The sequence below is a fragment of the Hipposideros armiger genome, unplaced genomic scaffold, assembly GCF_001890085.2.
Source record: "Hipposideros armiger isolate ML-2016 unplaced genomic scaffold, ASM189008v1 scaffold_258, whole genome shotgun sequence".
NCBI lineage: Eukaryota > Metazoa > Chordata > Mammalia > Chiroptera > Hipposideridae > Hipposideros > Hipposideros armiger.
In genome coordinates, this window is record NW_017731608.1 from 1,915,435 (window position 1) to 1,932,364 (window position 16,930).

Sequence of the window (16,930 nt, forward strand, 5' to 3'; positions counted from 1 at the left end):
TGGAAAAGGCCTTAAGGCGCACGAATATACACGGTTAATGACTGACAGCACAGCAGTTTACTTCCTTGAAAAGAATCAATAAAAGCCATGCGTCGACCCGATTCGGCGGCTCAGTCTATCTCTGAAGGCTGAGTCCCTTGGTCTCGCTCTTAAATCTTACTTTTGTCTCTTGTTCTTATTCAATCTGCGCCGCCCCTCTCGTGTCCCATTTGCCCTTGCCACGCTGGACGTGACATCTCATTGCATATTCAATCATTTTAAATATAGATCAAAACATTCTACCTTGCAATTACTAGACTGGATGCACTGGACTCTCATAAATCTAAAATAATCTAAGATAAATCATAAGATCTTTGTGATTTCCCCCTATCATCTTGAAACACTTTGCTATTAATGTCATCACTGTAAGAATTAATCATTATTCAATTCCCAGCAATACTAAAAAAGACTAAAATAATAAAAAAACTGAGTAATAATGGAATCACCTACAAGGATGATGCAGAAGTGAAATAAACTGTCACTAATACCATCCCTCAATTTTCTTATAACGATGCCCAAAAGAGTGCATCACCTTTCAAGGAAGTAAAAAGTCTGGACACAATACCTTCATAGTCTTTTTTTCTTTCACAAATATTAGACAAACCAGAAGATGAATGCAAAGAGACAGACAGTGGCACTGTAGATTCTCATTATGATGATAAAATTGATCAAATAAGTAAAATCTCAGACTACAAGCATTAAGAGGACCATATTCAAGGTGAATTTTCTCATTTAAGATGGATATTTTTTAAGGACAAAATAAAAAGCTAGTATTCACATTCAAAAAGAACAACTTCAGGGACGGCCAAGTGGCTCAGTTGGTTAAGAGCTCACTCATGGGTTTGAGCTCTGAGCAACAGTGGTTCGATGCCCGGCCCGAGCTAAGCTGACAACAGGTGGCAGGATGGCTTAGCTTAAAAAAAAAAGAACAACTTCATCACCCAGTATTTTGTAACAAGAACCTGGACCATCTCATTTTCCTAAAAAGACGTGACAGGAATCTTTCAGGTTTGATGATACTGTATGACAAAACTTGATAGGGTTCATAAGTAGATAAATGATGAAAGCAGGTGTGTAGTGATTGGAGAGAAATAGATATTTTAGAAGCAAAAAACTCACTGGAATGACTATTTTTGGTCATTTGTATATAAAAATGACCATTTATATATCTAAAAATGAAAATGTTTTGAATTATGTAGTAAAGAATGGCTAACCTCTCCCAAATGTTTTCATAAGTACTGCATTTATGGATGTTGCAAGTGCAGGAGCCAGAAGTAATGATAAGCTGGAACCTATCAGAGGTGGGTTTGAAATCTGGCATCACTATGTAGGAGGTGAGTACGTTCCAGGTCATGCATGACAACTGAACAATTAGTTGTAATAGAAGAAATGTTGCGCATTTCCGGATGTGTATGTTCAAAACCAGGAAAATAAAGAATAAAAACTTGGGTTAGCTATGTTTAAATTATTAAAATCTCTAATGAAGCTTTCTCCCCTTCTCTTTATTTGTACTTCTGTAAATTTATGTAAAATAAAATTTAAAAAACATATAAAAGGGTCTATTGGATCTAGATGGTAAATAAAGACGATTTTTGCAGGTATTTTGAGTGTTAAGATTGTCTAAGATAAACAAATATGGGAGAAAGTATTACAACTATGATAGTTCTGATTTTGAAAAACGCTAAACAATGATTTTTATAGATAAATACTTCTATGAATTGAACACAACCCATCCCCCCACTTGTGGTTTCTTTTCTTTTACCTGACCAGCTGCTGCTGTTTCCACTCTTCAATTCGCTTCTGTGCAGTTGATTCCCGGTCCTCTTCACTGGAACTAGAGTTCTCTTCTTCATCTAACTCACGCTGGATACTCTGCCACTTCTTTACCAGAGATGGCATTTTGGTTTTACTTTTCTTTGCCTGTAACAAAGGTTAGCTGTCAGAAGGGATATTTATATAAAATAAGGAAATGAGACCTCTGCATGACACCAGAATCTTTCCCCAGTGCTAAGGAATTAAGTGAACTAACTTTACAATCAAAAGAACAGGAACACAAAATAAATACCACTCTGCGTTCTTGCCAAACACTTGGTTAAAAATCTAAACTCTGTAAATGTGGTTATTTTATGAAATGAGGTCAGAAAAACTTCCTTTAGCCTCCCTATTCTGTGGAATTCAAAACTACTGCCCTTATCTCCTCAGAATTAGTGTTCCCGTTGACCAATTTTAAAATAAATAGATGCAGTGTTAACATGAAATGAAAAATAGAGCTGAGAAACAATTGACCAGCTTTGCTGGAAAGAGCAATACAGTCCATGGCAGGGGCCGGCTGAGTGGCTCAGCTGGTTAAGAGCTCGCTTGGGAGCGCCAGCTCTGAGCAGCAGGGCTGCGGTTCGGATCCCACATTGAGGGCCAGTGACACTCACCCTCTACAGCTGAGATGATGAACAACAGCTCGACCTGGAGGTGGGCTGCTGTGAGTCGCCGGTGTCGGCGTAGGCTGCAGCAGGGCTGCAGTGGGTTGCCCTGAGCTATGTGAGTGGCTGGCAGCCAGCGTGAGCGGCTGGTAGCCGGTGTGAGCTACTGGGAGCCGCCGACCAATGATGGGCAACCGATAGCCTCATCCAGGAAGAGCACAATGATTGTACCAACATGGGCCAGTGAAGCGATGTCCTCCACAACTAGACTAAAGAACAAAAACAGCAATTTGTCTACCTGTCTGTCCCCCTTCCCCGATTCCCCAACGCTGTTACCTGCCCCTCAATTCCCCAATAAAATCTTTAAAAACAAAACAAAACAAAAAAACCCAAAGTCCATGACAACTATTAAATATGAAAAAAGCAAGGAGATACATCAAAATATGAATGATGAGATTAGCTCTAGGAGTTATAATAATAAATTTTATTTTTCTTTTGGCTTACCTTCCTTTTCTAAACTGTCTATAATAAACATGTACTTTTATAGTAAAATAATACTTGTGAAACTTGCAAAAGAGCTATATATCCAACATGGCTTGGCCTACATTGCCTTCAGGCTTCTCTGCTCAATGGCACTCTAGCAGAGAGAGAGGCCTTCCCTGACCGTTCTATCTGAGATATGAAATAGTACCACCTCCCTTGGGCCGGCCGAGTGGCACGTTGGTTAAGCGCTGGCTTGGGATGCCAGAGGGCCTGGTTCAGATCCCACATGAGGGCCAGTGACACTGCCCTCCACAGCTAAGATGCTGAACAACAGCTCAACCTGGAGCTGGGCTGCCATGAGTCGCCGGCAAGTGGCCGGCAATGGCGTAGGCTGCAACCACTGCTGCAGTGGGTTGCCATGGGCTACCGTATGTAGCCAGCAGCCAGCGTGAGTTGCCAGCAGCCAGAGTGAGCGGCCATCCAGAAGCCAGCGACTGATCTGCCTCGCCCGGGAAGAGCGCAATGATGGTGCCAACTTGGGCCAGTGAAGCAACGTCCTCCACAACTAAAGAACAAAAAAATGGCAGCAACTTGTCTGTTCCCCTTCCCCCAATTCCCCAGCGCTGTTCCAATTCCCCAATAGAAATCTTAAAAAAAAAAACCAAAAAAACAGTACCACCTCCCAAAGACCACTGTCTGTCCTCTTACACTGCCTCCCCCCACCCCCACCCCACTGCACTTCAAACACCTAACATCTCCCCAACTCTGTTCCCACTTCTCCCTGATCTGGACAGAGGGGAGGCTCTAAAAAAGTCAAGATTTTGGGCCGACTGAATAGCTCAGTTGGTTAAGAGCTCACTCAAGAGTGCGAGCTCTGAGCAACAGCCGTTCGAGTCCCGCCCAAGCTGAGCTGCCGCTGAGCTGCCAACAGGTGGCAGGATGGCTCAGCTAAAAAACAAAAACAAACAAACAAACAAACAAACACACGCAAGATTTGGTTGTTTGACTTACTACTAAATCCCATGCTCCTTGGGAGGATGCCTGACAAATGTGTTCAAAATATATTTGCTGACATGATTAATTATGTGAAATTAGAGAGCCACTGCATTAGACACTGATGAAAGCAATTTGTATCCCTGAGTTTTTAAAGAGGAACAGAGCTGTGTGCTTAAAAACCTGACCAGGTTACACTATAAGCTGTACAACAAGTAGGCGCTCAAGAGGGAGGTGTTGATTGCATGCTGTGCTTCTATGAGAAATGGATATGGGGGTCCAGTCTGTTTTTCCTGCTTGCACTTGGGACAAACACATTTCTTGATTAAGTCCTCAAAGATCGGAGAAAATACGCTTAATATTTTTTTTAAAAAAATTGTTGTTTTAAAATTACTTGGCTCCCTGCTCCATATACCCTATTTTTTGACTGTCACTGACAGTTCTTAACTTTCTGGGGAAATGAATGACCATCTATCATGCTTAGACCTTCAGCTCCACATGCCTTCCCACATTCCATTTGGTCATTTCACCAACAATCTGACCTATTGCGTTACATACACAGCCCCCCTTTGGGTTAGCATGGAAGCAACTGAGTAAAAAGTAACATGGATGAATAATGCTCACGTGTCATAGAGGGTTCACTGGGGTATAATCTCTCACTTAACATCTGAAAACATGATTAAAAACCCCAGATCTTGGCAGAGTCACTGTTGTTTCATTTTGACTTCTATAGGGTTTTATGGATTTTTAGCATATTTGATTCCTGTCTCTCATGGTAAAATGTTTTGTTGTAGGAGTTATGTGTTGTCTATCACATTTGAAACTATGGCTCCAGAGCTACAATGGCCATTTGAGCACATTTGTAATAGCAGAACATTGCAGTCAGAGAACTAATGATTATATGGCTAGAACTTTTTTTCTAGTTTATTTTCTATTAAGCTATACACAAAACTCTTCAGCAAAGACTGAAAATATATATTGGTCTCAAATATTCTTGAACATTACAGGCATTAAGTATGCATTTTATATTCTTTAAAAATTGTTAACAAAGAAAAGGGTCATCATTTGTTTTCAGATTATCAGGTATGTAAAACTGATACATTAACTGAAAATTTCGGATTTTTCAAAACTATTATTTATAAGATCATAAAAGCATGACTGATAAAAAAATTACTTGTTGAATGAACAGAGGAGGAAGTAATTACCTCTCTTGGAGGACTGGAGGAAGAATGACAAGGAAGGCTTCATGAAAGAAACGATTCCTGAGCACTGGTTGTTCTAACACTGAATTGTGTAAAGAATGAACAGTAGTAGGACCGGTAAATAAAGCAAAGACATGAAGGTGATAAAACACTATGTTGACTAAGGAGAACTGTAAGTGCTGTGGTAAATAGCTTGATAACAGTCTACTTAAGACAATGTCCTAATTGTCACTACTGATTTTTACATTCACTTCCAGATAATTTCTGGAACCATGGTACCAACTTGGACAAGTGGTTCAATCCAGAAATATCTTGTCTATTTTCGTGTTAACTCAAAACTCATTCAGGAAGGTTCCTTGGACAGTTTTAAGGCAAATGAATTTGCCTTGTTGACCCACAGTGCAAATGATTACAGTTGAAGCAGGTAACAGTTGAGGAAGGTAACACCCACACTGCAGAGAAAGTTTCTTTGGGTAATTAGGGCATTCAAAGGTGCCCCTGAGGGTGATGGTTACAAGATGGCTGACTACGAAGCTCCAGGCTCTTGCTCCCCCATAGAAACATTATGTAAACAAATACAGGCTGACTGAAATGCCTTTGTGGGAACTCTAGAAGAGTCAAAGCTCTGCAGCAACCTGATTACGAAAAAGCCACTCAAACCGTAGGAAATTTTGTGGAGTATTTGCTGGCACTTCCATGACCCCTTCCCCAGTGTGGATGGGATAAAGCAGTCCAATTCTCACTTCGCTGCCTCAGGATGGAGGGAAGGGTGGAATAAATAAAATGTTCTGGCCTCTGTTGCTACTTGAGGGACTGGTTTCTGTATTGCCTAACCTGGAGCTCAAGCAGGAATGGCAGCATATTTGGAAGGCATGAAAGGAAGTGGTAGGTGCTATAGCATCTGAAAACCATAGGGGGACTGCCGAGTCATGTGGACACCTGGGGGCAAGAGGTTATGGGCAGAGGAATACAATAAAACATCTAAGGGTCCTAGGAGAAGCAGGTACGAAACACTTAGGGAAATTAAAACTAAATATATACAGGGGAATGGGAAAAAAGAACAAGTCCAAGTCCAAGGAACACAAATGCCCAGAAAAGACCCGAAAAAATCTACAGCCTTCATGCTGGGCTCATTAAAGAAGGTCTTTAGCCATACAGAGCTAGTGTGCAAAGACTAGGAGAGGTAGTTGTTTTGTCAAATGCCCACTTTTCAAAAAAAGATCACAAAGCATACAAAGAAATTAAGAAACATGCCCATTTGAAGGAAGAAAATAAATCTCCAGAAATCAACTCTAAAGAAACACATGCTTCAGGGTTACTAGACAGATTTTAAAGCAATTGTCTTAAAAGTGCTCAAGGAGCTAAAGAAAACACAGGCAAAGAAGTAAAGGAAATCAGGAAAATGATATATGAACAAATATCACCAAAGGGATAATTATAAGAAAAGGAACCAAGGGGCCAGCCAAGTGGCTCAGCTGGTTAAAAGGGCGAGCTCTGAGCAACAAGGTTGCTGGTTCAATTCCCACATGGGCCAGTGAGCTGCGCCCCAGCTGAGCTGCCAACAGGTGGCAGGATGGCTCAGCTGGTGAGAGCATGTGCTCCTAACAAGGTTGCCGGTTTCACTCCCGCATGGGATGGTGGGCTATGCTCACCCGCAACTAAGATTGAACACGGCACCTTGAGCTGAGTGGCTGCGAGATGCAGATGGGCAGCCGGATGGCGACTGGACTTGGAGCTGAGCTAGTTGTGCCCTCCACAACTAAGATTGAAGGACAACAACTCGGCTGTTCCCCTTCCCCAATTTCCCAAAATCTTAAAAAAAAAAAAGGGAGAGGGGTGACCAGTTAGTTCAGTTAGGTAGAGCATGGTGCAAGGTTGCTGGTTCAATCCCCACGTGAGCCACTGTGAGCTGTGCCCTCCCTAAAAGAGTCAACTATGCCATTGTAGCATGAAAGCAATGTGTAACCAATGACCATGGCTGTTCTCAAATAAAATAAAATAAAGGAGAAATTAAGATCTTCGTATGGAAGTTTATCACTAGGCCTGCACTACAAGAAATGCTAAATGACTTATAACTTAAGCATATTCCCACAATAACTGCAAAGAAAATATAGAATATACACAAAAAAGAAGAAAATCAAAATGTATCACTGAAACAAATCAACTAAACACAAAGGGAGAAAATAAGGGACAAAAAACTGTAAGATACACACAAAACAAATAAAATGGCTATAGTAAGCCCTTACCTATCAATAATTACATATATTAAATTAATTATTAATGTAAATGGATTAAGCTGTCCAATTAGAAGACATATGCTGGCAGAATGGATTAAAAAAAACAACAACCCAATTGATGATGTCTGGAAAACATTTATCCTATATCTAAGAACACACAGGTTTAAGGTAAAAGGACAGAAAAATATATTCCTCGCAAACAATAACCAACAGAAAGCATCAGTAACTATAATAGTATAAGACAAAATAGACTATAAAGTCAAAAATAGTTATAAAAGATAAAGAACATTATATAATGATAAAAGGGTAAATCCAAGTAAATTAAAATACCAGTTACAATAACATTCAGAAGAATAAAATACCTGAGAATTTAGCCAGAAGGTGAAAGACTTGTACACTGAAAACTACAAAACACTGCTAAATAAATTGAAGACCTAAATAAATGGAAAGGAATCTTGCGTTCATGGATTAAGAGATTCAATCAATATTAACCTTTTTGCAGTGACAGGCTATATCAGAATGAATATATCTGAAATATTTACACATAAAAATGTCATTTATATACAAAGTATTTCAAATTGTTATTATTAAATGCATAAAATAGTCAAAATATCAACTTTTTGCTTTTTGTGGATTTCTGACACATTTTGAAAAACAAAAAACTTGAAATCAATTAACGCAGCAAGAGAGTTAAGATGGCAATATGACCGAAACAAATGACAGTTTAAATGCAATCCTTATAGAATTCCACTGGCCTTTAACGCAGAAAAGGAAAAGTTGACCTTTAAATTCTTAGAAGGAGGCCTGAATAGCCAATATTGGAATAGTACAAAGTTGGAAAACTCTCATGTCTCCATTTAAAAACATACTACAAAGTTATAGTAATCAAAACATTGTGGTACTGGCATATAGACCAATAAAACAGAATTCAAAGTCCACAAATAAAACCATACATCTATGGTGAATTAATTTTACATATGGTCTTCCATTCAATGGGAAAAGAATGGTCTTTTCAACAAATGGTCCTGGGACAAAAGTATGTCCACATCCAAGAGAATGAAAATAAATCTTTGCCTGACACCAGACAAAAATTAACTGAAAATTGATCAACAACCTAAATGTAAGTGCTAAAACTATACAACTCTCAGAAAAGTACTATCAGAATGAAAAGGCAACCCAGAGTGGGATAAAATATTTGGAAATCATGTATCTTTTAAGGGACTTGTACCTATAATTTATATGGAAGCCTTACAATTCAACAACAAAAGACAAACAACCCAAGGGCCAGCCTAGTGGCACTCTGGTTAGGAGTTGGCTTGGGACGCCAGCTCTGAGCAGCAGGGCTCCAGTTCGGATCCCACATGAGATCCAGTGACGCTGTGCCCTCTACAGCTAAGCTGGTGAACAACAGCTCGACCTGGAGCTGGGCTGCCGTGAGTCGCCAGTGACGGTGTAGGCTGCAGTGGGGCGGCAGTGGGCTGCTGTAAGCTACTGTGAGTCGCCAGCAGCCACATGAGCAGCTGTCCAATGGCCAGCGAGTGATTGCCTCACCCGGGAAGAGCACAATGATCACAATACCAACATGGGCCAGTGAAGCGACGTCCTCCACAACTAGACTGAAGAACAAATGGACAGCAACTTGTCTGTTCCCCTCCTTCAAGTCCCCAATAAAACTTAAAAAAAAAAAGACAACCCAGTTAAAAAATGGACAAAGGACTTAAACAGACATTTCTCCAAAGATATACAAGTGGCCAACAAGAAAATGAAAAGATGCACAACATAATTACTAGAGAAATAGAAATCAAAACCACAGTAAGATACCACTTCATAGCCGCTAGGATTAGTAATTTTTTAAAAAAATGGAAAGCAAGTATTGGTGAGTATATGGAGATATTGGAACCCTTGTACATGGTGGTGGTACTATAAAATGGTTTAGCTGCTATGGAAACACTTTGGCAGTTACTCAAAAAGTTAAACACAGAATTATAGTATGACCCCAGTCCTACTCCTATATACCCAAAAGAAATGAAAACAAGTACGTACTCAATATTCATGTACTTGTATGCATGTTCATATTGGTACTATTTATAACACCCAGAAGGTGTAAACAATCCAAATGTCCATCAATGGATGAAAGGATAAACCAACTGTGGTATACACACAGTGGACTAGTATTCAGCTATAAAAAGGAATGAAATACTGATACATGCTACAACATGGATGAACCTCAGAAACAATGTGCTAAATAAAGGAAGCCAGACATAAAAGTTCATCTCTGCATGATTGCATAATAGGTCAATCCAGAGACCGAAAGCAAACTAGTGGTTCCCAGGGGCTGGGGTAAGGGGTGCTAGGGAGTAACTACTTAATGGGTACATGGTTTTCTCTTGAGGTGATGATGAAATGTTATGTAATAGAGAGGCACATGGTACATGTATTAAATGCTACTAAATTGTATACTTTAAAATGGTTAACTTTATGAGTATCGCCTCAATAAGAAATTTTTTAAAATACAAATTTAAAGCGAGATTTACTATACCTTGTCTTTCTTCCCCTTTTTCGTCTTCTCAGGTGGTGGCACTTTGGGAGCTGGCGGAGGAGGGGGGGGAGGAGGAGGAGGAGGTGGTGGTGGTGGTGGTTCTACAACGGCAGTGGTGGCGGGAACAGCACCTCGGGCTGGGACTGGCTGCAATGTGGGAGCAGTCACTGCCATTGGGACAGAACACTCAGCATAGCTCATAATTGCAGAAGCTGATGCCAGGCTGAGGTAATTGGATTGCAGGCTCATTGCTCTGGCCTGGTGACCCATTCCTGTTGCTGGATGGCTAACCGATAGTGCCTGATGTCCAATCCCTGCAGACTGCTGAGCAGTCCCTGTCGTCTGGTGACCTAATACAGAAAACATAAAAAGAAACTTTAATACAAAGCCGAAAACAAGGAAAAGGCAACTGAGGAATTTGTAGATCACCTACAAAGTAATTCCAATATACCTTTCCTTGAAAAATATAGCCCCTTTTTCTGGTAGCAAAATATTAATTTCTGAATACTTTAGCATTAAGACACTTAAACATCAAAATCACTGATGTAAATCTGGAAGGATATGTGTGAAACTGTTAATAGTAACTGAGCTGCTAAGTAACTGAAAAGAAATGCATATTAAACAGTTTTACAATGAATAAGCCTTTGACATTAATTCAGGATATCTAATTCTGGAAACAAAGATAATACATTGCGGAAAACACATTTTCATCACAGTGCTTACCTGCAGCTATAGATGACTGGCTATAGAGGACCGGAGAACTACCAATGGTGGCTGATCTCTGAACTACTGCAGTACTAATTTCTGTAGCTTTTCTCTTTATCGCTTTAGTGGAAGGAGAACTAGAGATGGTAGAATCAACTGAACTCTGAAACACAAAGATTGTAGTCAGTGGCTAAAGATCCTGGTTAAACATCCTATTCTAAAATAAAACATGATGTCAATCATGTCCCAGTCCCCCTAAACTCTTCATAATACCAAATGTCATTTCTCACCTGGCTAGTTACAACCGTAGTTGGTACAGAAGGTTTCAATGGAGTATCCTCCTCTGTTCCTGGGGCAGGAGGCTCCTCACTCCCCTCATCCTCCATCTCTACCTCTTGGATCTCACCATCTTCTACAGGAGGAGGCGGAGGAGGAGGGGGAGGAGGAGATTCTGGGGGTGGAGGTGGGGGCGGTGGCATTTCCAAAGGTAATGGAGGTTGAAGCACAGGCACATTTGACTGAAGGAGGGTCCAGAATGGAGTAAGTGGCATGAGTGATGAAGAAGAAACTTGGCCAGAAAAGGACTCTTTACAAAGAGAACCTATGAAAATAAACAGGAGTCAGGGAAAGGCAAGATAAAAACTCCATAGCTTTATTTACAGTAATGTTCAGTTGGCTGGTGAGATAAAATCTGACCCACAGATCTATTCTACACACTGAAATTAAACAGCTCAATTAAAAAATGGTTTCCATGGAAAGATAAACTTATGAACCTCATAGTTAGCACTCACCCCAGTTATGAAACACTGGTCTTGCTCTTTGGGTCCAGATTTACGAATGAGTAAATGAAGCACATCACATCAAACCAACGAGAAATTCAGTTTTCTGAACCTACATTCAGTTTCAACACATACAAGGAGAAGACCACCCCCTTGGGTTTTTACTTTCGAAAGTGACGAGGGAGTGAATGATGTGCATTTGCAATACATTGTGTATTTTATTTTTTTGGTGAGCTAGATAATTGATGACTCAGAGAAGTATCCATTCAAAACACTCACGCAAATTCTGTTTTAATTAATTGGATTACTAAATTTAACAAATCCATTTGCAGGTGCTACTGTCAAGCTTATCATTCCTTCACCTTCGTGTGAATTACATTCATTTGCTAAGTCACAGCAACACAAATCAGGGAGGGTAATTTTTTATTTCTGTGATGAGAAAAGGGAAATTGAGGAGAACCAAATCTTCAAGGTAAATGATAACCAAGGCACACATAAAAGAGGGGTCTGAAAATGCAGAGGATCTGAAATCGCTGTTGAAATCTGAGGTAAGAAATTACAGCTAAAAAGCTGCAGGATCAGCTTTCCTCTAATTTTGCCAAAGCCAGTTAATTACTGCGCTTTTTCTGCTGGGAAAAGCTTTAAGGATTAGAGAAAATAGGAGGATATACTTACTTGTAGCCTTCCCCATCCCTCCTTATCGTCAATAGGGAAGTTTCACAATATATGGGGCTATTAGATATATATCCCAGGAATGCTGAAGGGGATTTTCTCCCTAAAAACCACAGAATTTAGGAGTAGAAGAGACATGAGAAATCATCTATTCAACCCTCTCGTTTTAAAGGTAATGAAACCGAGGAGGGAAATAACTTGCCCAAGATCATACAGCTCTTAGTGGTCACGTATGACTCCTAATCTAACGCTATTTTATCAAGGTGTCCTGGTGAACTATCAGGAGTCCAAGAGCTTTAGAAATCTCAGTCAAATAAATCTCACTTCTTATGGAGTAGAGGTCCAGATGCACTCACCTAATAAATGTCATTGTCAAAAGCAGTGGATCGCATAAGGGTTGTATTATAGCAGGCTCTGGGACAAAGATAAGGCCTTTTACCTTACTTTGCTCAAAATACGCCACATTGACACTCAACAAGGTATCACTGAAGTGACCATGAACTATTTGACTTTCAGAACAGCTTTACTTTTCATAGAACTAAATGATACGTTATGTAACAGACTTTAAGAACATGATTCACATGGTTACTGTAATTATTTTGAGTTGTTTACTACCAAGGAAAAGAACACTGAAAAAATTCACCAGAAAACAGGAACGTAGTTTTCTAGCTAAAGACTTCCAATGTGTCATTAAACTTCTCTCTGTAGTTGGTCATATCTAATATGTATTTATAGACTAACTTTTACACAAATAAAATCTGGGTATGGCCCACAGTCTATTACAATACATAAGTGTTATCAAGATTACATCAGAACTAAGGTAATAAACACCAAAGATTAATATATTATTAAACTTCCTTCTACTAAACAAACCACAACACAGTCTAGGTAAATTAAGATGTCAGACTTTATATATCGGTAAATTTCTCATCTAGAAGCATAATGCAACACCGATACAATTATGATGGTGACATGCTGCTATTCAAAGGTACTCAAAAAAAAAAAACCACAGTAGGTTCAAGATTAATAATGTGGTTTACAACCTCCAGCAAAGCTAGTCAGACTTCAACTTTGGGTAAAAGAGATAAACTACACTTGGTAAATTTGGCAGTAAACAAGGAGCACTTTTAGAGTTAATATTTGACTCCCAAACTACATTTACTCAAAACGTAAAAGCTGTGTCTTAACATTCATAATTATTTCATTCAGCTTAAATACCAAGACTGTCAAGAAATCCTAGTTTGAATATCCATGGATGCCATATTACATGATGTTTTTCTTCTAACTTTAACCCAGTTGGTATATTTTGCAATTTAAGAGAACATTTAGTCTGAAGTCCAAAGTGAGATTAAAATGGTATGCACAGCTTTTATTATGTGCTTATAGATTTTCAAACTACAAGCTTAAAGACAGAATAGTGTGGGGATACAAATTTTGAATTCTTCAAGAACATATCTTTTCTATGCATCCTTATGTCTATTTATAGACAGTCTTCATTGTTTTCCTGTATATCCCCACAAAAGAAAAATTTGCTTAGTATTTTGGGGTAAGAGGTCAGTTTAGCAATTTAAACAAGAAGTTATTAAATAATAATAGGTTGCATAGACTTTTTTTTTTGAAAAGCAGCTAAATTTAACCTTAAGTGACACAAGCCCAGTAAGAAAGACATACTGGGTATCTTGAAATATTGTTCATCTTTAGAGATAAGTTGATTTCAAACACTGAAAAATAACAAGGATTAAAAGTGAACAGAGTTCAGGAACTTCTTGCTCCTCACGCTGTAGTAATTTTTCTTCTTAAAAGATGGTTTTAACCATTGCTAGGCTGACAAACAGCATTTATTATATAAACTTTCTTTATAGATTCAAAATAGTGATTGGTATTGCTCTTTAATCCCAAAGACCTAAGTACAAATTTGGATTTTATTTAAGACAAAAGTTTATCATGTGGTCTTAGTGGCTCTCAATAAAGAGGCTGAAGAATATACGCTGCTTTTTAAGTGGCTTTTTCCTACAGCGTAACTAGTTTTGTTTTAATCAGATAGGAATGTCTCAAAAGCCTTCCCTTTAACAGGCAGTACCAACTGTGTGTGTCATTAACAAAGGGAGAAAATAACTTCATGCTTAACTTGAAGGTGATCACAGGTGAACACTTAAGAGTTGGTAATTCTAGAATATTCAGCTTTGGGACATACAAGAAAGCGACATTAGACTGTGGCCAAGAGTGGAGTCACCTACCCAGAACCACCATTGATCCTTTTGAATTCACTAACTACTAAACAGCAAACAATAAAACCAACTTTAAATTAGACATATCTATCATTGCTACCAAAAGAAGGGAGAAAGTAACCAAAATAAAAATACCTTTGTAAAAATGGTAAATACCCTGTGAGCTGAGAAAATATATTTCTGAAATATGGAGTAAAATAAAACCACCCTTTTGCTATGTTCTAAAATTATCAAGGCAGTCATAAGTGGCTTTTTATTTAGTGTAGGATCTGATAATGATTTTCAGGTTACTTAAGAAGTTAAAATCATGACAAGTTTCATCTGGTACATCATCAGACCTTTGCTACTGGGATCTGGGAGCCAGTAGAGTACATAGCATCATTTTTGATGAGCAGAGGACAAAAGAATTCAGCTCTTTACTCATCTTACTACAAATTCGATGTCTTTTTTTATCTTCAAAGGTTTATTACTTAAGAAACCACTCTGTAAGCTCTTGCCTTCACATGCCATTATTTTAACAAATAGCTTCCAGTTTTTTAGATCAAAAGGTTGCTAATCACATAATCTTGCCTATGCTTCATTAGTCACTTATTTTTGTCATTCCACGATGGACTTGGAAAATAAATGTATCTTCTTCCATACTGTGGAAATGAAGTCATGGCTCTTAGAAGAGCTGTCAGATTCTCAGAGTAACTGAGGAGCTATGAAAGCCCCTCCTTTTTTAATGTACAGCAGGACCTCGAATAACGTTGTTATAACATTAATGAGATGCTGTTAAGAACTTAACTCTTGTTTAAATCAATTAGCCTATGGTAAAACTGGTTTTGTTATATACTATTTTGCTTAAAACCTATCAAAGATGTTAAGTGAGGGCTTACTGTATATAACTAAACTGAAGACCTCTAAGAGTACTTTAAATGAGTTGAGCCATTCTGATCATTTTATACAAGAATATCATTGGCTATTTGCAATGATCTATTATTATCTTGCTACTCTGAAACAAGTATGGTCCTAGTGCCACAGCATTTATTCAGATCATTTTGATTTGTAGTAACCATGTTTCTTATAAGACTTCTTATAAGTGAAGTTGAAATATGAGGTTGCAATATCAACACACTAAGAGTTCTATAGAAGGGTGGAACAAATGTCCTATTATCGCTCCACACAGATAATCACAATTCAATTATCTAGCTCCTTAGCATTAATTAGCATTCCTGTTATTGGAAATTCACAGCTTTGTCTGTGGCATGACAGAGAGGTTATAGGACAGTCTTTTAAAAATCAAAATATATTGGCTCATCATTTCATTTTTTTTAGCACAGTCTGATTTATCAATAGTATACTGATTTCCAACTAGTCACTGCCTTAGTTTTCTTCAGTTTAACTACTGCATTCTTTTTCTAGGTCAAGTCACTATTTTTTAACTAGAAATTTAGGTAAGGATTTATTTTCTTCTTTTGGTATTAATTTATACAAGTCTTTTTTCTCTAAAATCATTTGTCTGCACTTAGTACAGGGTAAACTGTCCCACCTGTGGAATTCTCGGAGGATTCTGCAGAATTTGAATCAGCGCCAGTTTTGTCTTTTAAGGTCTGTTTAGGAAGAGTCTCGTCTCTGCTTTCTTTTGCTTGGCTTTCTTCCTCCTCCTCCTCACCATCTGGGAACTCCCACTGAGATTCGCCCGACTGTTCGTTTACATAGAAATATCGTCTATGATCCCTAAATTACAAGAAAGAAAACACATGTTTTAAGACCCATTCTCCTACTAAGACACTTCCATTTGGTCCTGTCCCAGGACAGCAGTCTGCTCTCACAGGGACGAACCTCTCCTTAATGGACTGCTATTCACAAAGGCAACAAAGAGCTTTGACACTTGAGGATGGAGAACCAAGGACAATTCAAAGCTATTTGCACTACCAGCAGCTCTGTGAATACAGCCCTGAGCCCTCTCATTCCAACAGATGACTTAGAAAACACCTCTCATATGTTTTCTTTTTTTTTTTTTTTTGGCCAATGCTTAACAGGGTTTAAAGTTTCATTAATGGATGGACTCCATTTCCTAGAACACTAATTTCCCTTCCAAAGAAGAGAACAACGAAGTTTGCGAAAGGTGACTCTTCCCCTCTTGGACGGTGGAATTCACATTTCATACTCTTGGTATCAAACACAGTGAAAGCTAAAGAGAGGGAGAGGATCTGGGAGCTGAAAAATAAAAGAGCAAAGATTTCAAATAACGAAAAAAAAATCAAGAAAAGCCAAATATAAAAAGAAATGTTTTCATCTGACCTGCTGGCAGAAGATAGTAATCTTGTTCTTCATTCACATCTTCAGCCACGAAGCTTTCCTTAACTTCACCGAGGTTAATCAGGAGTAGTTGCTTCCAGAGGTCCTGTAAAGCGCACAGAGCTCTCGCATGCGCTTAACCCCCAAGCCCGCCCTACTCCGTGCAACAACACTCTGGAGAGTAAAAACCAGCTTTGTCCAATCTTGGGAAAAAATCCGTTACATGGAACACTTTAAACACTGTTTTTTGTTTCTCCAACGCGTGGCTGGCCCAGACTCTGTAAGTGCTCACGGTGCTTTGCCTGCCCAGCACCGCTAACTGCAGCTGCTCTCAGTCTCCAGACAGGCTGTCA

General features: G+C 38.9%; 1 protein-coding gene across 1 annotated transcript in view; it reads right to left on the bottom strand.

Annotated features, from left to right (window-relative positions):
- The window catches only part of FNBP4 (formin binding protein 4), a 43,100-nt gene that overhangs the window by 6,790 nt on the left and 19,380 nt on the right, over nucleotides 1-16,930 (bottom strand). The window contains exons 12-16 of the mRNA XM_019656474.1: nucleotides 15,826-16,013; nucleotides 10,906-11,216; nucleotides 10,634-10,778; nucleotides 9,911-10,260; nucleotides 1,802-1,959 (exon numbers count right to left, since the gene is read on the bottom strand). Of these exons, the coding sequence (XP_019512019.1) occupies nucleotides 1,802-1,959; nucleotides 9,911-10,260; nucleotides 10,634-10,778; nucleotides 10,906-11,216; nucleotides 15,826-16,013 (1,152 nt within the window). The remainder of the gene's footprint in view (nucleotides 1-1,801; nucleotides 1,960-9,910; nucleotides 10,261-10,633; nucleotides 10,779-10,905; nucleotides 11,217-15,825; nucleotides 16,014-16,930) is intronic.